Genomic DNA, 27,271 nt, shown 5'->3' with positions numbered 1-27,271 from the left:
GCCAAGGTGACCCCGCGGCACCGGCAGAGCCAGCATTAGCTTTTGGCAAAATCAGGGCTCACGGTTGCATCCATGCCGGGAGCCAGCGCAGGCAGCGATGCGGCTGGTATCTGCAGGGAGCTCACGGCTTTCTAAAGAGGCTGGAGAGCCTGGATCCAAGCGCCCGGTCAGAGCATCTCCACCTGCACACGCAAACCGGCACCGTGGGGCTGGCCGGGCGCGGACGAGGCCGTCGGGCTCTCTTTCCTGCAGCGGTGGCTCGTGCGGATGTGCTCACGGCATTCCTGCTCTGGATGAGCAGGCTTGGAGGGCTCAGAAACATGCCGAGAGCCGCGAGTCGCTGGGGACCGGGGATGCCACGACCTGCACGGACCCCCCCGGGGTGAGGCTCGCCGCGTCCCCGTTGACTGAGGGCGTCCGGGAGCCAAGCGCGGTTGTGTCTCTGCTCCCCGGAGCTCGGGGAGCCTTAGCCAAAGCCTCAGCATTTCATTACCGCTCCGGAGTGGCTGTCCTCTTCCAAGGGGTTATTTTTGGAGCCGAGCGAGAAAGAATCGAACGCGATCGTGAAGAAAGGAGATGGGGACACGTGAAGGTGAAAGAGCAGGGGCGAAGGAGGAAAAGCCGCTCTGGCCTGCCGGTTTCCCTCTGCCGGGAGAGCAGACGGCGGGAAGGGGCCGGGGAGGCGGTACGCGTCTCCCGCAAAGCGGGGAGCTGGGATAGGGACTGACCCCGGGCTCCATTTCTCTCCTCCCAGGAGCTGCTGGACGCGAGGCCGCCCACGCCACCATGGCGCTCTACAACAACGGGGCCAACGTGCCTTCGCCCCAGGAGGCCTCCAACGGCTTCTCCCAGCCCGGTGCCTCGGGCACGTGGCACAAGGGCGAGGAGGAGGTGCGGCTGGTGGAGCCCAGCCTGGTGAAGAAGGCTCACCGCGAAATCCTGGACCATGAGCGCAAGCGGCGGGTGGAGCTCAAGTGCATGGAGCTGCAGGAGATGATGGAAGAACAAGGGTGAGTGACGGCCTTGGGCTGGATTGCAGACGTGCCCCCTTCCCTATCTAAAATACACAGGAGTGATAAATATCCCCCCTTGGAAGTAAATCCGCTTTGTCAGTGTTTGGATACATTGGGCCAGTGTATCAGACAACATTCGGGTGGGTTGGTGGGTCAGACCTGTGATGCTAAATCGCTGCTGGAAATCCAAACCCAGCAGTGCTTGGGTTTTGGAGACTCCCTGTAGGCACCTCTGCTTGGAAATCTCAGCTCTCAGCTCTCCGTGACGATAGCCGGGAAAGCTGAGACAAGAAAGACAAGTGAGTTGCCCAAGGCCATGCAAGCAGTCAGTGTCAGAGGAAGGGTCAGCCCTCAGCGCTGCCTGACTCGTGCCCTGCTCATCTCTGTAGCGCCTTTGCAGGGTCTCTTCAAGCAGCGAGAGGCCACCAGCAGCGGTGGTGGTGGTAGAGGCAGAGGTGGGTGACGCTGGCAGAGGAGCAGGGAGGAAGGTAGTCGGGCTCGCCCCCGTGGGTTGGGGAACTGAAGCTGTGGCTGGTTTAGGTGGGACTGGAGGACCCATCTGCAGGTGTCACAACCTGCTTTTGTCGGGGTCCAGGAGGGGGAAAAGGCATCAAAATGATTTTTTTGTGACATCTGAGAAGTGAACCGTCAGGATTTCTGCTCTCTGCGTTTCATTTGGGAATTCACTGCGCTTTGGGTTTTCATCGCGCTAAAAAAAAAATAGAAGAGCTGCTGTTTAGCCCCAAGGGGGGCCGTTCCGGTGTGTCAGTCTGGTCGCTGCCTCGCTCCTCTCCCTGCAGTTTTGGGAGCCGGCTGGGGCGAGAAGATCCCTTCTGCCCCCAGATCTCCTTCCATGCGCCTGGCTGGGCGCCGCGAGCTGCTCGCCGGCCTTCGCTGTCTGCCCGGGTGAAGCGAAGGGCTGGCAGGAGAGCCCAATACCCCTGACAGCTCGCTAAAACCTGATTGATAGACCAAATTCTTCAGCACGCGGGTAGACGGGGACTTATATCAGCTGGGGAGAAGGGAAATGGATTGAGAGACGACTTCGCCAAGGCTTTCATTAAGAGCACGAGCGTGACCTAGAATTAAATTGTCTCACACAGACTGGAATAATGATTGTGCCTAATTTGTCATTATGGAAATAAATAAGGCTGACCTGGCGCCTTGGGGAGCTCAGATCCTCCTTTCAGGTTCCCGTGCCCTACCAGGGTTCTTACTATTAATGTTATTATTACTGCAGTGGGTAATAGCGCTATTGCAAGCTGTATTGTTGGTATTGCTGTAATTGTCTTTGCTATTATTAATACTATTAATAACAATGATGACGGTGATACACCTAAATGATAATTAATTACAGTAATAATCTTGGTCAGCTTGTTTAATCTTCCCGCCTGCTCTTCCCCGGTGCGCAGGGGCTCTCCTGGGGCTTTGCATGGGAAGCGCTTTCGACCCGAGAGATTTCTGCCTGTCCTGGTGGCCACATCCTGGCCGTGTCCCCTGTGCCTCGCGGAGATTTATCTCCAAGGGGCAGGGCCCCTGGGATTAAGTGGCTTCGTAGCAGAGGAGGTTGTGTGGGGATTTAAGCGCTCGGTGGCCTCCTTGAACGCTGACGGCTCCTCCTGCTTGCTCCGCGTCCGGCTGTGCTTCTCGCTCCCAGGCTGCCTGCGTGGTGATTTAGCGGCTGGTGGTTGGATTTCTTTTCTGGAGAAGAGACGTCAGCATTTCTTGTTTAGCTCCCAAACCTGCTAAATGTGTTAAATGCAAAAAAATCCCTCTAACGGGGTTACAAGCAGAGGCGAGGTAGGCAGGCGGGAAGGCGCCGGAGTGGGCTGGGGCAGGTCAGGGTGTTTTCCAGCTCCTTGAGCCTCCTGTCGCCGGATCGCTAGGTCCCAGCGGGACCCAGGGGTGCCTGGAGGGGTCTTTCCCACGGCAGCTTTGCTGCCCTGCAGACCTGCTAAGCGCCTGCTCCGTGGCCCGCTCCGGGCCCGTGGACCATTTTGTCACCCGTTCCCCAGGCGTTTTCTCAGCCCCAGCTGGGAAGAGGAGCCAGCCAGGGAGAACGGCAAGTCCCCCGCCTTGGCCGCAGTGTCTAAGTATCCCCGTGGTGGGACACACCTGGGAGTAAAACCCTTAGTCTGGGATTGCTCCCAAAGCACCTGGCTGCAGGGGACACAGCTCTGGGCCCCAGCTCAGGAGGCAGCGGGTGCCCCCGCAGCCGGGGCGGCCCGGTCGGTGCGGAGCCCCGGCAGCTCCTCCGCGTCCCACCGCCGGGTCCCTCCGCGCCGCGTTGCTGTCGCAGGGCTGCGCAGACCTACGAACCCTTCTGTCTCCTGGCCCCGTTTGGCTGCGAGCCCTGCGGCGCTATCGCCGCTGCGCGTGCCGGGTGCCCGGGCCAGCCGGCAGGGAGCCGCGGAGCAGCGGCAGAGGAGCCGGCTGAGCCGTCAGCGAGGGCAGCGACGCGCTGCAGAGCGACGTCTGTTTGCCGTGTCGGAGAAAGCAAAGCACGGGAGACGCGGCGCCTCGCCGGGCCTGGGAGCGGGCTGCGGGCTGGCGTCCTCGCCGAGCCGCGGCCGTGATGGCTCATCTGTTGCTTCCTGCTTGGCTCGACGGCCCCGCGCCGAGAGCACCGGCCGCGTTAACAACCAGCTGCGGCAAATATTTGTCTTCCCGGGCAGACATCTCCCCGCTCGCTGAGCGCGGCGGCCGGCTTGCAGGTGCCCGGGTGCGGGGCTTCGTCCTCCCAGCGCGGCCGCGCGCTGCCCGGCTCGTGCACCCGCTGGCCAGGACACCGCGCGGGGTTTGGGGCTGCTGCCCCGTTTTGGGGCTGAGCCGAGGGGCGCGTGGCCGGGGCTGCCCGGGCGCCGGGCGGGCAGCGCTGCTCAGCCGCCCCCTGCCTGCTCGCCGGCTGCAGAATTAACGAGGCTGCTTCGGTGCAAATCAGCTCGTTAATATTAATCCCCCCCCATCACCGTCACGCCGCTGGCAGCACGTGCTGCGAGCGGCACCTCTTCAAAGAGAGTTTGGGGAGATGAAACCCACGCCTGCCAGAGGCGTGTGTGGGTGCGGGAGGCAGAACTCGTAGCATCGGTTCTCTGCAGGCCTGCTTGCAGCGGGTTATGGCTGGGCAAACGCGGCCGCATCCGTCCCCCTTTGCGGGCCCGAAACACAGCAGATTTTCCCCATATTGGGGCAAGCAAAAAGCCACCCAGGTGGCTGGGAAGCGTTGTATGATGGAGGAGGTGGCGGGGCCACGGGTGCCCCTCTGCGCCCGGGGCTGGCGCGGGGGGTGACGTGGGGCCCGTGAGGACGGGGAGCCGAGCGGGGCCCCGCGCTCCGGAGCGCAGCCTCGCGAGGCGCCTGCCCGCGGAAATCGCAGGGCTTCATCCTGCCGCGACTCCCGGCAGCTTTCCGGGTTGATGGGACCTGACCGGAGGCCCCGGCTGCAGCTCGAGCAGCCCCTGCCAGACGGTGCATCCGAGGACAGCGCGCGGGCCGGGAGCAGCCGTGACGAAGGACACGGACACTTTCCTCCCGCCGACGCTGGCCGCCTCCTCCGCTATCGGCTCCTCCCTGGCGGTGTCTCCGGTGACCCGCATCGCCCCTTCCCCGGAGCCGGCACCCGCTGTGGCGGAGACGGGCAGCTGTTGCACCCCCGCTGCCCAGCGCCGTGCCGCTTTTGAAGCGAGATGAATAGGAATGATTTATTCCTTGATTTCCTGCAGCGCCGCGGGCGCTCGGACCGGTCTCCGTCTGCGAGGCTCTGCACCCCTCTGCACCCATATGGGTGCTGGGACCCGGACAGGTCGTGGGCCTCCTGCTCCTCGTCCTGCCCCATCCCAGCAATGGTGCCGCAAGCTCAGTGCCATTTCCTGGGGGAACAGTGCCCACCGGACCTGGTCGGAGCGGAGGATGTTTTGGGTGCTAAGGGGATCTTTCCCAGATTTTCCAGGGAGCAAGAATGCCCCTCCTGAGAGCAGCACTCCCTTCGGATATTTGCTGCACAGGAGCTATGTTTTTGACTGTTTTTTCTGCCGTTAACATACCACGTGAACTGGCTCAGACACGCCGTCCCGCTTGGCCACCGTCCTGCCTCTATTGGTAGCCAACAGTGGATTCCCGGGATGGGGTATAAGGACAGAGCAAGTGTGTTGTGAATCTCTTTGCTTTCCTAATCTCTGCAAAAAAAAAAATTAGCCTGTACAAATAGATTAAATAACCAATGAACCACTGTGATCAGAGCAGGGGGTTGCATTTAGCCACAAGAAATATTTCTGGGTGCCTGACAAGAACTTCTTTCCAGCTCATTTGCTTTCAGAACTTTATTCTGCAGGAAAACATATGGAAGGGAAGGAAAAGAAGGTGACTGTGGCATTAAATCACAGATCAGCTTTGGTCAGCTCTCGGCCCGAGCCCACTGCAAGCAGGGCTGCGGGGTGGGAGAGGCTCCTTGCTCTGGGTGGGAGAGTGGCAGGATCCCGGGGGCCGGGAAGGGCCGGGAGCATGGGGACATGCACCAGCCCCTTGCGCTGCAGGGGAAAATCGCAGCCCCGCGGTCTCCCAGCAGCTGTCCTGCCCCGCGGCTCCCACACTCCAGCCACGGCAACCCTGACTGTGTCTCCCCCCTTCCAGGTACTCTGAAGAGGAGATCCGGCAGAAAGTGGGGACCTTCCGGCAAATGCTGATGGAGAAGGAAGGCGTGCTCACCCGGGAGGACCAGCACGGGCGCCAAATGTAAGTGAGACCGGGTAGGGCTGTGGGCCCTGGTGGCAGCTGGGCTGTGGGGACAACCTTTTCTGTGATCCACGTGGAGGGGGGCTACATAAAACCCAGCCTCCAAACTTGCTCTGGATGCTGAGGGCTTTGAGAGATCCCAGCTCCTCTGGGAAATCTCACCGCCAGATTCCCTCTAACGTGGAGGGTCTAAGGCAGGATCCTATCTCTAGCGAGGTTATCCAGCACTGGTGCTCCAGAAACCTCAGGGTGCTGCGTGATGAGGTCGGTGTTGCAATGCCCATGTCACGGATGCTGACAGTGAAGCACAGACAGTCTCGATGCCGGGCTTGCCCCGCTGGACAGTGGCAGAGACCTTGCAGGTCTTTTGAGACGCAGGTTTGGTGCATTAGGCCAAGGCAGGACTGGGACTCCGCGGGCAGGTCCATCTCCTGCACCATGCAGTCTGGCCCGGTGCAATCGCTAGCAGCCGTCATAAATCTGGCCTGGGTATTGTGTCTCCCTCTGCCTAAAATGCAAACTGCACCAAGGGCAGTAGAGCAAAGTGATACCCCACTTTATTTTGAGGGGATCCAAGGGGGTTTGGGCTGTCTCACCTCTGCCCATTCCCTGCATATTGGGTCACCTCTCCTGCCTTCCTTGGGGCTGCAATTGCCTCTCTCCGGGCAAGGGAAATGTATGATCGTAATGACAAGTTGTGCCGTAAGGGGCGCAGGCTGGATCAGCAGGGCTGGCGCCTTCGCTATTTTTCTCCCTGGGCAGATCCAGAGCCATCCCCTTGGTGCCTGGTTATCAGGCTGGTGTAAATCCCGCGTAGCCCCACCGAGGAAGCTGCTCCAAGTAGCTCCTGCCCCGCGACTCCGTCTTGTAAGAGCTCCTCACTCTGGCCCTTCCCCGGGGGCTGCTTCTGCCTTGGGGTCTAGAAGCTGAGTTTAGTCGTACAAAATGACAGAGCTCTCCCTGGAGACCTGCTGCCCACTGCTCCCAGCTGGTTGCTTCCCCTCCTGCCCGCCCAGCGCAGAAGCATCCCCATCCTCGCGAGGATCTGCCCTGGATTGATCATGATTTATCTGTGAAAAGCTTAATGGCCCAGGCAGTGTGGCTGGCCTGGCGTGCTCCATCTATCAGCCTGGAAACCAGGTCACTTGGGACAGGAATAGCTCCTGCAGGTTCACTGAATATTAATGCTTCATTAGGGTCAGGAAATCAGGGCAAGGGGGGAGGCAGGGAACCCGCGGCAGCAGGGAGAACCTTCCTCCCACAGCTCCACCACTCCAGCGCTGCCGCCAAGGAGCCGGGAGGGCCCGGGCTCCTGGTTCTCCATAGCCACCTGGTTGCGCAAGGAGGGCACAAGAGACCCAGTGCCTTGCAAAGCAGCTCCCAAACCCTTCCAGCATCACCATCTCCTAACACCCTGGGTGAGAGAGGCAGCACTCTGAGGGTGAGAAGAGACCTGGAACGACAGAGTGGAGCGAGGGGTGTTCCTCCATCGAGGCAGCGAAAGGGAAGAGAGCAACCCTGGCTTCGCTGCTGCCCTGGGCTTGCAGGCAGCCCACCCAGGGCAGAAAGCCTGGCTGGCTGCCTGTGGCCCTACCAACCTGCCCAACACCACCCTGATGTCCCAGAGCCAAGCTGGCGGGTTAACCAGCACCCATTGCCCATTGGGGCATGAGTCGTCCCCAGAGCATCCTCCCGGGCAGGCTGGGAAGCTCTGTGTGCCGGAGTGGTGCTGTGGCCGCCAGCAGGAACCTGGGCTGGCTCTCCCATTGGAGCTGGCACCATGATAAGCAGACAGGGAAACAGAAGAGAGGGTAAGGTTACGCGAACAGCCACTGCTGTGCCCTTTCCCCACTTGCAGGCTTGCTTTTGCACTGTGAAGGGTAATCGTTGAAGATTAGTTTATGGGCTATAAATAATAGTGCTGATCTGGAAGGACCAGTCTCAAAGTGCAGGATTGCTCAGAGGAAGGTGCCAAGTCTGATCCCAGGAGTGGCACTGCCTCTGTACAAGCTACAACGGAGTAGCTGGCAACTCTGCAGCCTGAAAAGAGATGATGGAGGGCAGAAAAAGAGATCTGCGATATCCTGAGTGGCCTGGGGAGGGTGGCTCAGCACTGACTGCTCCTCCCAGCACAAAGTCAAGAGGTACTCAGATGGAGCTAGTTGGAGCCAGGTCCAAAAGAAGTGGTTCTTCATGCAACGTGCAAACATACAAAGGCCTTTCCAAAGGATGTCCTGGGTGTAAAATCTCTGCACTGGTTCCAGAAGAGGCTGGACAGAGGAGGTGCACTAGAGTTATTAAATAAACACACGCTCCTGTCCTTGAAATGGTGTGGAGGCTGGGAGAACGCTCTGCAGAAATATCACGTATGCTGATCCTGGTCTGATGCTTCTCTGGACATCTACTTTCATAGTCCGTCCAGCCCAATATCTGATCTGTTTGTCTGAACCTGGGCAGCTGTTCTTGTTTCAAAGCTCATGTGAAAGATCAGCATCATCCGCAAAATCCCCAAGGGAAACTGAGGCACAGAGCCGAGACATGACCACCTGAGCCCCTAACTGGCTCTCTGCACAATTCCAGCTCTCTTCTCCATCTATGCACATGTAGCCTGGCGGTACAGCCCAGCTCCCGAAGGAGTAACTGCTTGATGGACAGGCTGGTGGGACTGAAAAAAAAAAAAAAACGGATAGCATGTGTCAGGAGGGGAGATATATCTGGAGCAGCACAACCCGGTCTTGAACCGCTGAGCACAGCTAATGGAAGAAAAGCTGCCAGCAGGCTCCAGCTCGGAGCACGTGGTTGGCGATCCTCTCTGCTGAATTTCATCAGCCACTCAGGGAGCAGAGCGAAAATCCAACAAGTAATGACTTCTCTTTGCTTCTCTCGCTTCCTCCTTTCTTCCCCCTTTCCATGTTTTTATTATTATTTGAAAGGCATATGCTGCCCTTGGGACATGGCCAAGCCAAAAGGCGTTTGGAAAGGACCCAAAAGGTAGTTGCTTTGCAGCAGGCTGGGGGAATGGCAAACTGAGACCCACGCCATCTCACCCCCTCTGCCAGCCAGCATGGCCTGCTCAGTTGAGCAATCATTTGCAGTGAGAAGAAGGATGTCTCACTTGTATTTTGAGTCCAAAATGCTTTTAATTGAGTTAAACTCCCCAGGGCCTGTCTGCAGCCAGCAAAGCCAACATGTGCCGTTCTCAGATTTGCCGTGTCTAGGTAGAAATGCCCCTTCATTGGCTGGAGGCCTTGGCAGGGCTGGCAAGCAGCTTGGTGCCAAGGGACCGTGTGGCCCCAACAGCTGCAGGGGATGCACTTCTCCATCAGTTTTGCCTGCCAAAGACTTCCAAGACTGGAAAGTCTGGAGGGACCCACCTTTGGGACATTAGCTAGAGAGTCCAGCTTCCAAGGCTAAATCTGCCCTTGTTAGGTGAAAGACTGGGCTTGCTTGATGTAGGGCATCCTCCAGACATGGCACCGTCTACTACAGTTTCAGCTAGGGCACCTGGAGTCTCCTTCTTGAAGGCCATGTCCTCCTGTCTTCCCTGGATGAGATGTCCTACATCAGAGCAATTTTCCCCCAGCAGAGATGGAGTTGCCGATATGGACGTGACGGAGAACTGGGATGTCCCTACCACTCCACTATTTCTGTTAGCGCTGCTCTGACTGGGCTGTTATTTCTGAGCTTTTGGGCTTACGTGCTGTTGTTATCAAGAACTTTGGGCTTTGCTTCCGCCCCTGCAGCACCCACTGCAACCCTGGTGCCCTTGGCGCTCCCAGGAGCTTGCCTGGGTCAGCTTGCAGGCAACGGTAGCAGGTCACCTGGGAACAGCACCAAGCTGCTCCTTCCAGGAGGGATGCTGCCCCACGCTGGAGAAGACAACCCATGCCTAAACATGGACCAGGCAGAGCAGGGAGGAGAAGAGGGAAAGCTGTCCTCACGGATGGGAGAGGATACTGAGGTGCAGGGATTGTGGGCTCAATTTTCAGGTTCCTCAGTAACTCCCATTCTTTTTGGGGGGGATCCTTGGGCTTGCCCTGGCACCTCTGCCCAGGCAGCTGGATGCTGAGTGACTTGTGGTTGGTCACCCAAGGACTTCAGCCCAAAATGGGGCTTTGAGCCCCCATTCCTGGTACCGTGAGGCTTCCAAGGCACTGGACGGCTTCTCCACTGGGGAATTAACTTCTGATATCCCACACGGAAGGTGCGACTGGTGTGATCACAGGGTATGCCAGATGTACGTGCTAGAAGGGCAGATCCCACCCAGACGTCCTTCTGCTGCCAAACACAGCCTGAATGCTGGGAGCATGGGAAGAATGGAAAATAAACAGCCTGTACCATCTCCTGTGGATTCTCCAACGAGTCTGGCTCCAGCGACCTGTGCAAGGGGCTGAGTTGGAAGCCAGGGGAAGCTTGCTCTGTCCTGAGCTCCTGGAGCTGGCTTTGGAGACAGCCCTCTGGTTGTCATCTCCAAGCAGGGGCATTGCTAGGAAACGCTTCGTCAGGGCTCTTTGACGTGTTTTTATCTGCTCCGCCCCCTTCTTCTCAGCTGCTGTCACCAATTCTCAACACCCTCAGCCACCTTTTTCGGCCTAGGAGCTCTTCCTCTGCTCAGGGCCCAAATCACTAGCAAAGCACCCCCATCCATCCGTAGATGGATGCATTTGCCTTTGCCTTGTGCATGGAGGGGCTCTGGCTGGGTTTTTGGAAAAAGGGGGAGCTGGGGGCGGCAGGGGAAGGTGGGGGAGCCCAGGGACGTGAGGAGAGTGCTGGATGCCGCTGCCGCGTGCAGGGGCTGAGCTTGGTGGCAGAGCTGGGAGATCACCATGTCCCCAGGCACGGGCGTTCCTCCGACTGCTCCTGCGCCAACTGCGGTGCTCTGCCGAGGAAGAGGCTCAGCGAGCAAGGGGCCGGGAGGCATGCCGGCGGCGGCGCATCCCACCCCGCGGCGACCGCCGTTGCCAATGGCAACCTGCCCGCCGTTTCCATGGCAGCGGGAGAATTAATGCTGATGAACTCGGGAGGCAGAGGATACCCCGGGGGTTTTGGGCCTGACTCCCGGCCCCTGCCCGTTTCAGCTGGCCCGGACAGCACAGCCTGGTGGGCCCCCCGTCGCCCCGGGACCTCAGCCCACCGCCCCCATGCATCCTCGGGCGGCCCGGGCTGAGCCCGCGGCACGTTCCCGCGCCTGGCACAAAGCCTGGATAATCTTGGGTGGCTCCGGCCGACGGCCAGATAATCCCCCCAGATCCCCCGATCCTCCTGCCGTCTCCTCTCCCTCTAATCCAGCCCCTGCTGCCTGCCTGGGCTGACCCCGCTGGGGAGACCCCAGCACCCTCCACCAAGCCCTGGGATGGGAAGCAGAGAGCCCCGAAATAATCCTGCTTCTCCTCCTTTGCCAGAGTGATAGAAAACCACCACGCGGTGGACGGGGAGGAGTACGCCGCCGAGTACCCCGAGTACGGCGAGGGCTGCCTGCTGCAGTGCGACTGCTCAGCCGAGTGCTACCGCGACGACAGCAGCCACCGAGAGTACAGGTGCGCCCGCGGCCGGGATTTCCCGGAAACGCTGCTCCCCTGCACCCCGGCCAGCCCGCCGTATCGCAGCCCGCGCAAGGAGGAGGGTGGCCGGCACCATCCCGACCGTGTCTGCTCTTTCCTGCAGGCTGAAAAGACGGTCAAGCAGCTCCACCTCTCCCCCGCCCAAGAAGAAAAAGAAAAAGAAATCGGGTCACCGCCGGAGCCGGTGAGTCCCTGGCTGTCCCAGGAGGGCAGCAGGGGACCGGGCTTTCCGCCTGGCTCTCCCCGCGGCTCCTTCCTTAGCTTCTGCTGAGGCTCACATCCCCCCAGATGGGAGGATTTAATGACTCTGGGTCATTAACTTGGCCCTTGCTCAGCTCTGGGGTCAGGGCCATGGGCCGCAGGGGCTGGTGCTGGAGGCGAGGTCCAGGTCTGTCTCCCGTCTGCACCCCAGCCTGCCCAGCTGCCTCCACAGCACTGCGGGGCCCCAAACCTCACCCAGCCTGAGCACACAGCACGGACCTGCATTGTCCCAGTTGACATAAACATATATGCACCATATACCAACCCAAAATGCAGTACGTGCACCCTCCCCAGGGAGGCAAAGCAGCCAAATACACCCCCCAAGTGCAACACATCTATATGGGCAGGAGATGCAACGCGCGCACCCAGCCCGGCCCCTCTGGAAGGAGCTCCCCCATGCCAGCAAGCCCCACTTTGGCCATGGGGGACCCAACCACACAACCACAGTCAGCTGCTTTGTGGAGATGTGACTTAAGGAGGCAATTAGCACAGGGGCCAGTTGATGTGGGTAATTGTAGCATTAAGAGATGCACCATCACCCTTCAGGCTGCTCAGCTGGAAACACTGATTAGGGCCTTAGGGAAGAAGGACCTGGCTGGTGTAGGGCACAGCACTGGGCAGGATCTGGCCTCTGGAGGAGTCTGGCTCTGTCCTCCTGCTGGTCCCCTCTCCCCAGTTAGTGCCTGGGGCCTGCTCCTCCCCTGCACAGCCCATGCTGGGACTAGGAGCTGCTCTCCTTAACGTGCCTTTCTTTGCCTTCCCTGTGGCAGCAAAAAGAGGAAACCTGGCTCGGAGCGCAGGTGAGTGCCCTGGCTGCAGCGTGCCCCTCGGTGCAGCAGCAGGCCTGTTACCCTTGCATGACACCGTTGCCCACAGCCTCCCCTCCTGCTGTGCCATAGGGCTGAGCTGAGCCCAGCACCCTGCTGGGCCGTGTGGGTGCCCGTGGCCCCGAGCCCTGTTGCAGCATGGTGAGGGTGGTGGAGCGGGGCGCATGCTGGTGGCTTAGGAGGGCTGGGCTGGATGGAGGCTCGCACCAGTGCACACAGGGAACCTGCACAGGCTGGCCTTTGCCACTTGCTGTCCGGCTGGGAAATGGTAGCGGGAATTGACTCCTCCAGCTGCGTTTCCTGCTGGAGACTGCAGAGCCCACAAGGTGGCAATGGGACACAGTGAGATGCAAGTGGTCTGGGACCAAAGTTAATCAAAGTCCAGGCTCCAAAAGCCACTTTCCACCCCCTATTGCAGATCCCCTAAGGAAATGGTTTCTGTGTGATGCTCATGTGTCTAAGTCCCATCGGCCACTCCAGGGAAGTGGGGTGGTGGTGCATTGCAGGGATGGGCTCCTGTGGGCCATGGGGATGGGCCTTGGGGTCCCTGCTGCACCATGGCCATGATCAAAGAGCCCCTCACTCTTGGCTCAAGGGCTCCTTCTTTTTTTTTATTCCAGCTGTGACAGCTCTTCACCAATCCGCAAGGAGAAGAAAAAGAAGGCTGGAAAGAAACACAGACGTGACAGGTAAGAAGGGCAGCAGGTCAGCCTGCATTTTCTCTCCCTCATCTGCTCCCTCCTTGGATGACAGAGGGGGACGGTCATTGAGCAGGGCTGGTTAGAGGTGAGCTTGGCAAGGATCAATGCGCAGGGATGAGGCATGAACCCTCCCACTCAGCCCTGCTCCCAGTGTGAATCCGACCTCAAGGCCGCCTGGGGCCCTGTGGGTGCGTGGCAGCACCCTGGCACCCATGAACCCACATTACCGTGTCCCTGCCCTGAGTACCACCTCAGCAGTGCAGCCAGCCTAGTGTCCCCGACTTCCACCAAGTCCAGGCCTGAGAGCAGCTGAGCCATTGCGCATGGCTAGCGTGGGATGACCCTGGGTGCAGGATGCCTTGGGAAGGGACCTTGGGTGACGGGGCCTCCTGCAGCCACAACGGGGTGTGCTATAGTAAATCTGGAGGGAGGCACTTTGGCAGGCAGGAGGAGGTAAGAGGATGCCAGAGAGTTGATGCCCCACTGCCTGCCAAGGATGTGCCAGGGGCCTGGCATGTCCCTGTAGCATGGGGATGGCATTACTTGGGGAGCTGGGGTTGTCTGAGCAGCAGCTGCCCTGCTCCCAGCTCCCTCGCTGATGTGCTCTCCCATCCATCAGCCCATCCCCTCATCCCCATTCACCTCCATCCCCTGGGGGCTGCCCAGCCCAGCCTTTCCTCCCCCTTAGCCTTCTCAATGTGTCTCCTTTGTCTCTGTCTCCTCTTTGTCCCTCAGGTCTGAATCTGGATCCCGAAAGAAGAGAAGACACAGGTGAGAGTGAAGGCTGAAGGAAGCCATCCCGCTGGGACCTGCTCTAGGTCTCAGCTTCTCCCTTCGACGGGAGAGCCCCCAGCCCTCATCCTTCCCACTGCCCCTGCCACCTCCACCCTGCGGAGACGGGTCCTCCCTGCCACTGAGAATTGGGGCAGGGGGAGCAGCACCCTGAGGAGTTATGGATCCTGTAAGTGACTGCCCCATCAAAGCCATGGGAGTGAGGGGGGAAGCATGGAGACTTCTAGGCAGGTGCCATGTTCTATCTGTGATGGGAAACACCAGCCTTGTGATGGCCAGCCCTGTTGGTGATACAAGCAGGGGCTGACAAACACATTTTCTAGCACCCAACAGATGTTGCTCACCTTGGGACTGTGGGTCTGGCTCTGGGGCAGGAATGTGCCTTGAGGTCAGGGCATCTTCCTCAACCTCAAGGCTGGGTATCACTGGTTGTCCATCCACCTTGGAGGTAGCAAGGGGCTACCATGCCGAGGTCTCACCAGCCTCTCGAGTAGCCAGCCATGTTCTGGGCCCAAGCAGGCCAGGGGTCAGCAAGCCCACCCATTGCAGCCCATCATGCTCCCTGTGGCTGGAGATTTTGGGGGCTGTAGGGCTGCAGCACGCGGGTCTGACCCAGTGAGGGACTGTTTCTTTGCCAAACAGTGAGACAAAGCCCTGGACCAGTTAGCTAGTACCCAGCTATCTCTTGAGGGCTGCCCAAAGGACCACCTTCTGCTGCCACCAGTCTGCAAGCAAGTCCTCTTCTGCTGGGGGCAAACGCACAGCCCTGAGGGTATCTGCCTGCTTGCTGCTGGGCAGGCAGGGCTAGCATATTCCCTGCATGGGCACCACCGAGACATGCCTGGCCTGTAGGCTTTCTCTAGCCCAGCTTGCAGGGCCCTGTAGGGCCCCACTCTTAGGACTAATGATCCCCTCATCTGCCCGGGGAGAAAAGGATTGATCTCAGAAGGCTTCTCCATGGCAAACCCTGGCCGTGCCTTGTTCTGCAGATGCCCTCTGCTGGCACTGCTATTTAGGGAGAGAGGAGGAAAAGATGGGCAAAGGGGCCATCTGTGGGCAGAGCAGCTCAAGAGGTGGGTGAAGCAGGGGAAGGTGAGCAGAGAGGTGACAACTGCCCTAAAACCAGCTGATCCAGAGCAGAAATGGCCCACTTCTCTTTGGCACTAGCCTGTCCCACCTGGCTGGCATCACTGAGTGACTTGGTCAAGGCTTGCACACAGTGGAGGCAGGAGCTACCCTTGTCTGCAAGGTCTCGCAACAGGGATGGCCCAGCCCCAAGCAAATCCCCTCCCCACCCCACCCAAATCTTGGGGTTTGCAATGTTTGGAGTCATGACAGGCCTGTTGGGAGCCCCATGAAGGTTTCCTTGGTTGGCCCCCGGCTCTGGGTCAGACCGTCTCCAGGCGGAGCTGAGCCTGCAGCTGGGCTCCAGCACCCACCATCATGCCACAAAGCGAGGGTATGGCCAGCGAGGACAGGGAAGGCTGGGCACTGAGGGCTGAACCCTGAGCTGACCCTGAGGTTGAGCACCGGGTGCCTGGCATGGGGCAGAGAGCAGCATCACCCCCACGCAGGTGTCAGCAGCGGAGAGATGCCCGTTGGGGATGTGGGACCTGCCCATGCTCCCGCATCTGTGTTTTCAGCTTTCTGCTGTTTCTGTAGGTCCAGGAGCCCCAAGAACAAAAGGAAAGAGAAAAACAAAGAGCGCAAGAGGTGAGATGTCGGTGGCCAGCCCCTGCCGTGTCTGGCCCCACGGAGGACCCACGGAGGTGGAAGGTCCCGGTGGGATGGGGCTTCCAGAGCCTGCACCATGCCAGGAGGGGGTGTGGGGCTATCCCTGCCTGGGTGGGTGGGGGTCCAACCCTCGGCCAGGCCGGGAGGGGTCCATGCTGGCTGGCCGAGCTAACCTGGGTGGCTGGAGCCTCCAAAATGACTGGCTGCTGGGGACGGTGCAAGGGGAGGCACCAGCGCGGAGGGTCCTGGCAGCGGGGGCGTCCCACTGCCAGCAGCACTGTGCTGCTCCTCTGTCCCTGTCACCATCCAGTGATTCAGCTAGCTCTTCCTCCCCGTCCCTGTCCTCTCCACAGGTCCCACAGCGAGTCCTCAGCCTGGTGGTCGCACAGACGCAGTAGCTGCAGCTCCCACAGTGCTTCGCTCTCCTCTGATTACAGCAACTCCAAATCCCCCAGCAGGTAGGAGGACCCCTGCTTTGACCACCACCAGCAGAAACAGCCCTAAAACTCCCTTTTGAGGTGGCGGAGAGGTGATGAGGAGGGCAGGGAGCCTTTGGATGCAGGTATTGATACATCTGGGAACCGGGATGGGGACAGCAGCGCAGGTGAGGCCCTGGGAGGTGCATGACAAACTTGTCTATCCCATGCGGGGATGTGAGCCATGGAGGACCTCATGGTTTTAACAGTCTTGCTGGGCTGGGGCCTTTTTCCCCCTTTCCTTGAATCATCAGCTCCTGGAGTCCCACGAATACATGCGCATCCCTAGTTGCGTTTCCAAAGCGGATCAGAAAAAAATGACTTGGCCTCTTGGTTGCAGAGTTTTGTTTGGAAATGTGGTGCCTGGCCAGGGTTTCAAACTGCATAGCAAAGTCTGAAAGAGCAAAAGCCCAAAACACGTTTCTTCAGCCCATTTCCTGCTTTGGTGAGGCCGTGGTTTCTGTCATGGCCTGTGACTGGCAGCCCCGCAGGAACAAGGTGAAGGGTGATGCCGTGCTGGGGATGGGAGACAAGTCGGTCCCTGGTGGATGCCCATGCACACGTGTCTCTCCGAGGCTGTGGCTTTGCACTGCTTCTCGTGCCCCACTGTGCCGGCCTGTGGTCACCCGCTCCCCTCGGTGTCCCCACAGGCTGAGCCCCAAGCACCGCGAGGACTGCCCCAAGGGCAGCAGTGCCCACTCCAGCCGCAGCCCGTCCTCCTCGCCCCGCCGCTCGGCCACGCCGCGCCAGAACGGGCACAAGGGCAGCGCCCAGAACGGCCGCCGCAGCCGCAGCGCCTCGCTCGAGAAGCTGCAGGATGTACGTACGCTTTTCTTGGATCACGGTTCGCTTCCCCGACCGCTTCCCTCCCCTCCTGCCTCACCAGGACTCCCCCCGGCTCTCCTCTCCCACCTCATCTCCTCTCCCTCCTCTGGTCACTTTGCTCCGAGCTCGCGACGCCTGGCTGGTCGGACCAGGTGGATCACTGGGGTCTCGGCACTGGTCCCGTCAGGCAAAGCCCCGCCGCCATCCAGCTGCCCCTTCCCGGTCCCCGCCAGCTTCATGGGCACGAGCTGGTGCCCAGACAGGGGGATGCCGGCCACAGCGCTCACCAGCGTTTCTCTGGGTGCCGAATCCCCCCCTCCGGTAAGCAGCACCTGTTTGCTCACAGGCCAGCATTGCCTACCAGGACCACCTCTGTGCTCAGCACCTCTGCTTTGAGCACAGTCAGCCAAGAAATGGGTAAAGCCGGAGAAATTATTTCCCTGCCATCTCCAAGGCGAAGGTGTTGACCCCAGGGCTCTGGGCCGTGGAGCCTGGTCTGCACCTGAATCTGGGGACAGGGTTTAGGCCAGGACAGGCTTTGGAGCTGGTTTGGCTCTGGGTGCTCAGTTTTTAGGAATTCAGAGTCTCTGTGGAGGCTTGTCCTGGGGTTGCCTGTCCCTGGTTGTGCCTCGCTCCCTGGGGAAGCCCCTGCTGCTTCAGGGGTTTGTTCCTGTAATAAAAGTGCTCACGTTAAGGCATAGCCAGCGTGGCAAAAGAGCTGGCCCCAGCTTCACTACTGCCGGGGTGGAGATGAGCCTGGTTCGGCTCCCGGGGCAGGATGGGCGATGGAGGCAGGGCTGAGCCAAGGCACCTGGCGGCACCCAGGTGCCCCAGAGCCGTCCTTGGACACCTCCCGCCCCGGAGCCTGCCGCGGGCTGCCGTCGGCCCTCCGGCTGTTCAGCATCGCTCGGGGTGCCAAGGGCTGCCTGGTGCTCGCCGGCCCTGCGCTGGAGAGCATCGCCCAGGCCCCTGAGCTCCTTCCGCTCCTGGGCACTAGTGGTACTTTTCTCCAACAACTTTCTCTCTCTCTCTCTTTCTCTCTCTCTCTCTTTTTTTTTTTTTCTTTTTTTAATCCCATCTGTGTTTTTCTTTAGCCTCCCATTTGAAAAAAACCCAAACGGTAATATACAATTCCATTTCTTGCTCAGCAGAAGCAGGGAAGAGGGGGAGGGAAGGGAAATGAAACGTGCTTTTTCTTTTTTCCTCCTTGTTTAGTTTCCTTTATTATGACTTTTTTTTTCCTTCGTGATGTACAGAAATGCAAACGATATATTTCTATTTTTTTTCCTGTCGTCGTTGTGTTGTTCTAGAATTTTTTGCTTTTGTGTGTGTTAATGTGGAGAAGAAAAAAACAAAACAAAAAAGCAGATGTGTTTTCTTAATATTTACAACCGTTGAACATTGTATTTCCATTTCTATATTTTGACCAAGGGATTTAAAAGGGAAGGTAACCATGCTGATCTAAAGCAAAAAGCCATCTGGCTCTACAAAATTGAGAAGCGAATTGCCATTTGCCTCCTTACATTTAGTCCCCAGTTGCCGCTCTCGCCAGGTGGGGCTCGTGGCCAGCGCCGAGCACCCTTTGCAGGCGCGGATGAAAGCGGGGTGAGCCCCGTTGCTCCCCCTGCTGTGCCGTGGGGATGTCCCAAAGAGTTGTTTTTGCCCTGAAGACTCAACTTCCCTTTTAAATGCACAGTCCCCGTCTCCATGCGTCCCCCCACCGGCTGGCTCCCCTCCATCCTCGCGCTCTCTCGTTCTTCCTCCTCTCTCCTCCTCCTCTTTCTCGCGCTCTCTCTCTCCCACACGCACTCTCTCCAGCACTTCTTTCTCTCTGTTATTTTTTTCTTTGGGCCGCTCCAAGCCGATCCCGGTGCCAAAACGACCCGACGAACCTTGACATGGTCTGCCTCCATCCGTTGCTTTACTTGCATGTGGTTTGGGACTTTGTAATGTTGCGTAGCGCCTTTTTGAGACAGAAACGCGGTGCTGCTATGTAGAGGCCGGGTGACGCACGCAAGCGAGCAAACCCGCCGTGTCTGGCTGCCCGCCAGAGACTTTCGATTAAAGAAAAAATAAAAAATCAAACAAGACCAAAAGAATTGGAAAGCTAAGTGAAGCAAGCTTTATTAGCAAAGGGGTCTAAATCACATTACTAAAGAGTCATTGTCTTTTTCCCATTCTGCACTCCAACTGTGGAGATTATTGTTTTCTTTTTTTATTATTGCATTCCTGTCACTGACAATTCAGAAGGTAGGTATTTCGTCCACCTCTGCACGTTCACTTCTGCAGATGAGCCTGTTGAAAAGCACCGTAGCTTGATTTAATGTTATTTTCTCTTTCTTACTTTCTTTCTCTTTCTTTCTCTCAGTCTCTCTTTCTGTCTCTTTCATTTTGTCTCTTTTTGGTGGCTCTATATAATTTTTTATTTTGTATTTTTTTTCCCCTCAATTAGCTACAAAGCCATGCTCTTTTATGCTTTTTTTTTCTGTCCATGTAATATTTTTTTCTTTCTTTCCTCCCTTTTCTCTTCCTCGTTTACTCGTTCTGTTGGTAGAATGCATTTCTGTGTGTTTTAGCCCTCCGATTTTGTGTTCGTTTCCATAAACGGTACGATTACGTCTAGTCGATTTGATTTCCTCTGTGGCTTTTTAGGGGCTGGATAACAAAGCGAGCAAAACTAACAGCAAACAGAGACAAAGGGCAGGGACAAAACCCCAGCGTGTGAAAAGGAGCGGCAGTGCGAGCAGGGATGGCGGTGGGGGTGGCGCTGGGGTAGCCGGAGCGCAGGAGCAGAAAACGCTGAATGTGGGAATGCTGCGGTTTTAGAGGAAATCTCTCTCTATATTTCTCTGCCTCTCTGTCTTTCTTTTGGGGGGGGGGGGGTGCTTTTATTTTTCCCTTCCTGGGAAGGTGCCGGTGCTAGCTCAGGGCTCGCTCCCGGATGTGCCTCGTGGCTGCGGCCCCTCCTGTGGCTGCGCCCCGGAGCCAGGTGTTTCCGGGGTCGTTTTGCTGTTTGTAGGGTTAGCAATCACTGCGTTAGCTAGCAGCTTTTCCCCCTCCCTAAAGCAACTGGAAAACCAACAGCTTGTTAAAGAAATTGTTTAAAAAAAAAAAGAAGGAAACCCCAGTGCCCTGTTTTGGCTCTGGAGGGTGGTAGGAGCAATGGCAGGTGCCCGCTTGCAGTGGCGGCGTGCCCCGGCCCTGCCTGGCCACTCGTGGTATGGGGACGTGTCTGCGTCGGTGGTGTCCAAGGCCCTGGCCGCTTGCGCTCGTGGCACGTGGCCATGTCCCCCTTGGCGGCGTCTCCGCTGCGGCCACCATCACCCTCTGGGTCTGACCTCCTCCCTCTTTTTGGAGGGAGAAGCTAGGTTTTAGGAGCCAGAGGGAGGGCAGGGGGAGCCTCTTCCCATCCGCTTACCCCAGCATGTCTGAGGTGAGGGGACGGTGGGGAAACAGGCTCGTCAGCATCGTACGTGTCCCCCAGACTTGGCCCTAACGCTGCCACCATCCCCTTCGGCCCCGCGAGGCCTCGCGGCAGGCTCAACGCTGCGGCTGCCCTCCCCGCAGCGCTGGGCGCTCAGGGGCCGTGAGGGCGCTGGGGACAACAGAGAGAAACCCCCAAAGCTGCCCCGTGGCGTGGGCCCAGAGCCACCGGCCCCCGCAGCTGGCAGTTTCTGTCCCTCGGGCACCAGCCCCAGGCCAGCAGGCGCGCCGTGGCCGCCATCTTGCCCCACCTTGCCCTTGGTTGCCTCATGAAATGGCGGCGCTGGGGACCAGCCGGCCTTCGCGCGGGGCCTGGGGCGGGTTTCCCTCAGGGTTTCTCACCGACGGGCTATTTGCTAGGAGGATGCAGAGGGGGAAAAATAAAAAAAAAAATGAGGAAGACTTTGGGGCAGCCAGAAGTGAAAGTTTTTAGGCGGGTTGCTGTTGGCGGTGGCCAGCGCTGCTGGCGCGCGGGGCGGCCGTCCACCCCCAAAGAGAGGGCTGAGCCCCAGGGCGCAGCCGGGCATCCCCGAAGGCGACGTGCGGACGGGCCCCGTGCAGAAAGGGCTCTGCGGACGTGCCCCCAGGGCGGCTCTGGAGAAAGTCCTGCTCCGTGCCGTGGGCGTCCCGCTCACGCCGCCGCTGAAACAGCGGGTCAGGGCCGCCCCCGCGGCGCTGCCTCCGTGCGAGCGTAGCCAGGGTCCGGGGCCTAGGCGAGGCGAGCTGTTTTGTTTTATTTCTCTTCTCCTCCTCGCTCTCGTCTCTCGCTGTCTCTCGCTTTCTCTCTCTCTCTCTCTCTCTTTCTTTCTCTCTTGCATTTTTGTGAATCTAATGATGCACTTATATTGCCCCGCTTTTCCCTTCTCTTCATACCTTACCTACTAAAGGAGGAAATGCCACTTTTTTGGTAAGTGGATGTTAACCAAGAGGGACTTAAAAAAAAAAAAAAAAAAAAAGCATATAACGGAAAAAAAGGAAGCAGAAAGCAAAGTCTGTGTTGAGTGCTGATGAGAACTTAGCAGTTCCCTGCAGAGTCACAGCTAAAAAATCAATGAGTATCCCAGGAAGAGTTCAGAGACATTCGTTTATCTCAGTAACGATGACATTTGTGGAGTTTTGGTTTGGTTTTTATTTGATTTTTCTTTTTTATGTTCTCTTCTTTCTTTTGGTTTCTTTCAACCTTCTCTCCCCGTCCTCTGTGGCTCCCTGCCTTGCCCCCATGGTTGCTCTGTGCTGTCTTCCTCATTTTCTTGATTTGTTTTAAGCCAAAATCTGTACTATATGTAAAAACTATGCATATTTAAACATATATATATGTGTGCGTATATATATATATATATATGTGCATGCATCTGTGTGAGCAGAGCTCCCAGCCCCTTTGCACCCACCTGGTCCCATTACCTCCAGTCCCATTTGGTTTGATCCTGTAGTTCAGTCTAATTTACTCTCTCCCCCATCCCTCCCTTCTCCCCCCACCACCTTTCCTCCTCTCATCTTTTCTTTTTTTCTCATTTTCCTCAGTTCATTTGGGTTTTACATCCCTTTTCCTTTCACCTTTCTTGTTTGGGCCGGGAGGGGGCCAGGGGTTTGCTTTATCTCCGTTCCAAATGTTTGGGGGGTTGTTTCTTTCCCTTTGAGCTCTCCCTCCCCGATGATTTTGGGTTTCTTGGCTTTTTTATTTTCCCCTCCCCTCTCTCTTTGTTTTTTGCGTTTTGCATGCGGAGATTTGCATGACCCACGTTGTTGAGGGCAAGAGGCTGAGGCGAGAGGAAGGTGCAGAGTAGCGTCTGTGTAGCCTGCCTTACGCGATGTGCGTTGACGTTGTGACTTGAGCCTCCGGCCCGGTGCGCCCTGTTAAAGACCTCTCTCTCCTTCTTTCTTCTCTTCTTTCCTCCCCTCTGCCTCTCCCCCTCTCTCTGTCTGTCTCTCCCCTCTGCCAGAGGCCGGCCTCGGTGTCCCCTTCTCCCTGGGCCCACGGCAGGAGCGACCCGCCGTCGCCCCGCGCCCGGGGCGGCAGACACGGCGCCAGGAGCCCCCGCTCGCCCTCGCCGGAGAAGGTGGCCCGATGCGGCGGGGCCGAGAAGCACAGTCACCGGCACCGCTCCCGCACTGCCTCGCCGCCCCGGCACCGGGGCCAGAGCAAGGCCAGGGCCGCAGCCCCCCGGGAGACATCGCCGCCGGCGCTCAGCCCCACGGGCTACAGCAGTGACTCGGAGGGCTCGGCGTGCTCGCACCCCTACCACCCACCGCCCAGCGCCGAGAAGAACCACAGCGTTCATGCCAAGAAGTAAGAGGGGGCTTGCAGGCAAGGGGGTGCAATTCAGCCCTTCCCGGGGACGCTGGGCGGTTGGCCTCCAATATTCAGGGTGTAGCTGCATGCTCTGATGTGGACATCTGTGGGCAGCTTGTTCCTGGATGCTTTCACTTCTCAGCACCCCATTTTCCCCCGGGGCAAGCTCCAACCCTGCGCTGCATGGTGGTGATGGGGCTAAGCTGCGGGAACAGGGAGGCTTGGGGCAAGCTCAGCTCATTGGAAAATCGCGGCCCCATAGGACCACTTCTGATGCTCACTCTTGGGTACTCAGGGGCTTTGCTGTGTTTCTCAGCTCCTTCAGGAACACGGCAAAAGCCGTGGAGGAAAAGGAGCTTTGGAGGGGGCTGTGGCCATGGGGACAGCCTAGGGACTGCCTTTTCTCCCCCCGTTGCAGGGTGAAGGAGAGACACCATCGGGGCAGGCCGAACAGCAGCTCAGAGTCATCGGCCAAGCACTCCCGGCACGCATCTGAGCGGAAGAAGAGCCTGTCCCACAGCACGGGGCACAGGAGCAGCTCCTGGAGCTCCAGCGGCTCCCTGTCCAAGTCCCGCTCCCGCTCCCGGGAGAAACGAGCTGCGCGGAGCAGGACCCGGTCTCCATCACAGAAAAAAAACGCGAGCAGGTCAGCCCCCAGGGATAGTGTGAGACACCCTGTGGGATTGTCCAACATCCACGCTTCCCTGGAGAGAGTTTGTTGTGCTGTGCAGCCCGAGTCCTTGGGATGCAAGTCCTGACACTCACTGCCTGCACAAGTCCTTCCCCAGGAGAGACCAGAATTAAGAGAGAGCCAAAAAACCCTTTCTAGACTCTGGTGGTCTTTCCCTCAAAGCATCCCTCCCGTGGGCGAGAAAGGTCCAAGGTCTCAAGGGGTTTGGTACCCCGGTCTCCGTAGATCCAGGCCCAGTACCGTTCCCAGCACTGGTTTTGGGTGCCAGTCTCGCTCTGTGCGGGTGGTCACCATGTGTGGTGTTCACCCAGTATTCATGTCCCCAAGCTTCAAGTCTGCTCAGCAGACCCCTGCGCAGCTCTCCAGCCAAGCATGGCTATTTGCTCCACCATGGTCACTAATGCGTGTTGTCATTTTTGTTTTAGAGAGAAGGACAATGAGCCCCGAACACGCCACAGTGACCCTGATCCTGCCCGGGCCAGGCGTCGCTCCAGAAGCTATTCTCCCATCAGGAAGAGGAGACGTGACTCTCCCAGTTTCATGGAGCCCAGGAGGATCACAAGGTAGATCTCAGCACACGCCAAATTCCCCACCCCTACCGCTAGCGCAGCCCTGGGGCTGAGCTCTGCTGCCAGGGAGCCCAGGGCATTGCACTGGGTGGGTGGGTGGATGGATGGATGGATGAGCATCTCTGAGGACAGATAGACAGAGCCTGAGCATGAATGGTTGGATGCATCAGGCTAGCTAGACAGATGGCTAACCAGACAGACTGCTTTCAATATTACAAACCTCTGATGTCTTCACATTTAGAAGTAGAAAATATGAATTTGTTTGAAATTGTGTATGTATATTCGAGCAAAAGGTACTGTCTCAAATGTGTTTCTCTCCCTCCCTCCAAATGCAGTTTTCTCCTCCTTGAGATCCTATTGATTCAGGGTCCTGGGCTCTAAGACGGGCAATAACCAAAAAGTGCCAGACAAAACACCGTATGCATATATAGTATCTCATTAGCATTCAGTGGTGCTGAGATTACTGGTGTGGAGCTGAGATTACCTCTTTTCTGACCTATTTGTCATGAGCTCTTATCAGCTGGGAGATCTGGGATTGTAATGTGAAGGTGGCTGGATTTTTAGAAATCAGCTCAGTATGGGAGGATTTTTTTTTTTTGCCTTGTCTGGACTGAAGTTTTAAGGAGAGAAGATAGGAGAATTAACTGCTCATATATTGTTTTAAAGGTCTCTGCAGGCTTCCACTAATAGATTGCCTGTAAAGTATATGGCCAGGAAAGCTCCTCACAGCACAAAGGTTTCTCAGCCTCTGTATCACACAGTGGCTTTGCTGCTCCAGGGTGATGCAACCCTTCCTTTCCCAGGCCAAAATCCCTGTTGGGACAAGCATATGTCAAATAAGCCACAGTGCCAGGGTGGCTAAGGCACAGTGGTGGTGGGCAGCCTGCTCTTCCCAGCCCTCCCTCTGCCGTCGTCTGCACAGCTCGGCCGTGGTGCAGCACTCTTGTCCCTGCCCTGAGCTAGTTTTTCCCAGGCTGCCCCAGCAGAACGTGTGGGTCTCTCTCCATGTCCTCACTGCCTCTCTCAACCCTCCCCTTGTTATGTCCCTGCTGCGGTACTGGTAGCAAGTCTGGGCTCTCCATGGGTGTTAGAAGCTGCCACCAGTTGCTGTGTCTTTGGGGCTGGTTGGCCAGGGCGTACGGCAGTGATTCTGGTGGGTTAGTCCTGGAGGCTTGAGATAAGGAGCGAGGTGACACGCCGTGCAGCCAGGCTGCTGAAGATGGGGCTGCTGCGCTGTAGTCCATCTCATCCTCCGCTGCCACAGCTCTGCAGAGCTCAGTGGGAGAAGGGCAGGGCTTACCCTGGCCCCAGCCTCAAGCTGCCCTGAGGAAAGGGAGAGGAGGAGGCCACACAGCCCTGTTTGAGGGGACAGCCCTCGGTTCCTGTGGGGACCGTCCCTGGCTCCTGGGACAGATGGGGGCCGGAGGCTCTGGTCCCACCTTTGCTAAGGGAGCTCAGGATGGAGCAGTCCAGGGCTCCTGCCATTTCATCTCTTCTCCAAGGCTTGGTGGTTTCCATAAAGCCTCAGCTCCCAGAGCCTGGGGGTCACAAGAAGAAGCATCATTTTCTTTTTTTCAGTCACAGAAAGGAAAGAGCATTTCTAGCCCAGGGTCTCAGGCCCAGATAAAGGCAGAGGATGGTCCAGGGAGAGGGCAGCAGGGGGGAACAAGTCACAGCCCTTCTTGTCTGCATATGGGCAAGCCCTGCAGCCTGATGAGGAGCCCCTGGACACCTCTCCTTTCCCTCCCACCCTGTCCTCAGTGCCCACCTGCCCTCCCTGCTGGCCCCGGGTGGGCTAGCACCGTGCGGTCCTGCCTCCTCCTTCAATGATGCCAACATCTCCTTCTCCATTTCATCCCAAGGTTCCTCTCGGAGAGCATCGCCGCAGGCCTGGTTAGCAGGGTAACCTCCCCCCACTCTTCCTCCTCTTCCTCACGGACCCCACTGTGTCTCCTCGAACTTGCCATACGCGGCCTTCGGTGCTAAGCCATGTCTGTGCCATGTGTGTCTCTGTCAGTCCCACTAACACCACTCACTCCGGTGCGCCCTGCGTCAAGCAGGGCCAGGGAAGGGGGCGAGGGGCTGCTTCACGCCAGCAGTCTGCTGCCACCTTTCGCCCCCTGCTGCCACCTCCGGGGCTGGGAAGCATCCTGATCAGGGCAGATTTCCGGGGCTGGCATCCTTGAGACATTGTTGCGTCCTGGGGGATGCGGGCACTCTCATGGGTGCCACTCTTGCTGAGTCCCGTGGGGAGAGGGGCTCAGCAGGGCTGCCAGGGAATTAGGGAGAAAGGGAGAAACGCAGGGAAAAACCACCCCAGAAGGTGCCCGGAGCTGCCTGGAGGCCTGAAGCCGAAAGGGCCAAGGAGAGGGTGTGGTGCTCCCTGGGACCCAGGAGTCCAGTGGGAGATGAGGAGGCAGCACCCACATCCCAGGTGGCAAGCATGGAGGTCCTGGGCAGCAGGCAGAGGCCACGGGGCCGTGGCAAGGATGCCACATGTGGCAGGGGGGCAGCAAGGCTGCCAGGAGCCCCCTACACCCGTGCAGCAGTCCCTGCGACCCTCGGCAGGGGCTGAGGGGGGCTGTGAGAGGGTCACTAGAGCCCCCACCCTCCTCCCTACCCTCTCTCTGGGTCTCCCCCCTTGTTTCTCCCTCTGCCCCTTTCCCCTGGCCTCACCGCGTCCCTCCTCTTCCTCAGGAGCAGAGGGTCTGACCCCGGGGCGGGCTCAGCGCCCCGCAGCAGCCCGGCTCTCCTGGCGGCTGCCACATCCTGCCTCCCACTAATCCCTAACTTCTCTTTTTCAGCAGCTTTAAATCTTTGGTGTCTGGGAAACACAAAAGCCACATTAACCCGCTCACTTTCTGTCCTCGTCGCTGCCTAATCCGGGACTAACACCCCAGGGTGGCGGCGGGGGCAGCCGGGGCTTGGGGAGGCCGCCAGGGCCGGGTGGATGCAGGCGGGGGGTGACGCCGGGTGGCCGGCTCGCCCGCGGACCCACCGGTCACCCCGCAGCCGGTCCAAGCCCTGCTGCTCTGGGCCCGTGCTCCCCCTCCCCGAGCTGCTCCCAGGGCCTGACTCAGTTTCCCTTTTCCGTTCGCAGCGCTCGCAAGCGGCCCATCCCCTACTACCGCCCCAGCCCCTCGTCCTCCAGCTCCCTGAGCAGCTACTCGTACAGCCGGAGCCGGAGCCGCAGCTACGACAGCTACAGCACCAGCCGCAGCCGCAGCCGGACTCGCAGCCCTTTGAGCCGCTCGCGGAGCCCCAGCCGCAGCCCCAGCTACAACAGCCGCAGCAGCTCGGAGAGCGCGGGCTTCTGA

The 27,271-nt window shown here is 58.5% G+C and overlaps 1 protein-coding gene across 1 annotated transcript; it reads left to right on the top strand.

Annotated features, from left to right (window-relative positions):
* Nucleotides 1–786: 786 nt before the first annotated feature.
* SRRM3 (serine/arginine repetitive matrix 3) lies at nucleotides 787–27,271 on the top strand. The gene is made up of 14 exons (XM_067309659.1): nucleotides 787–1,010; nucleotides 5,643–5,744; nucleotides 11,147–11,281; nucleotides 11,409–11,489; nucleotides 12,337–12,366; nucleotides 13,014–13,082; nucleotides 13,830–13,865; nucleotides 15,549–15,599; nucleotides 15,974–16,078; nucleotides 16,747–16,915; nucleotides 22,345–22,691; nucleotides 23,113–23,340; nucleotides 23,811–23,948; nucleotides 27,055–27,271. Exons 1-14 carry the CDS (start codon nucleotides 787–789, stop codon nucleotides 27,269–27,271), a joined length of 1,932 nt encoding a protein of 643 aa, XP_067165760.1.

Source organism: Apteryx mantelli, chromosome 22, assembly GCF_036417845.1.
Source record: "Apteryx mantelli isolate bAptMan1 chromosome 22, bAptMan1.hap1, whole genome shotgun sequence".
Taxonomy (NCBI): Eukaryota; Metazoa; Chordata; class Aves; order Apterygiformes; family Apterygidae; genus Apteryx; species Apteryx mantelli.
Note: the sequence above shows the minus strand (reverse complement) of the source record. Positions and strands in the feature narration are given on the sequence as shown.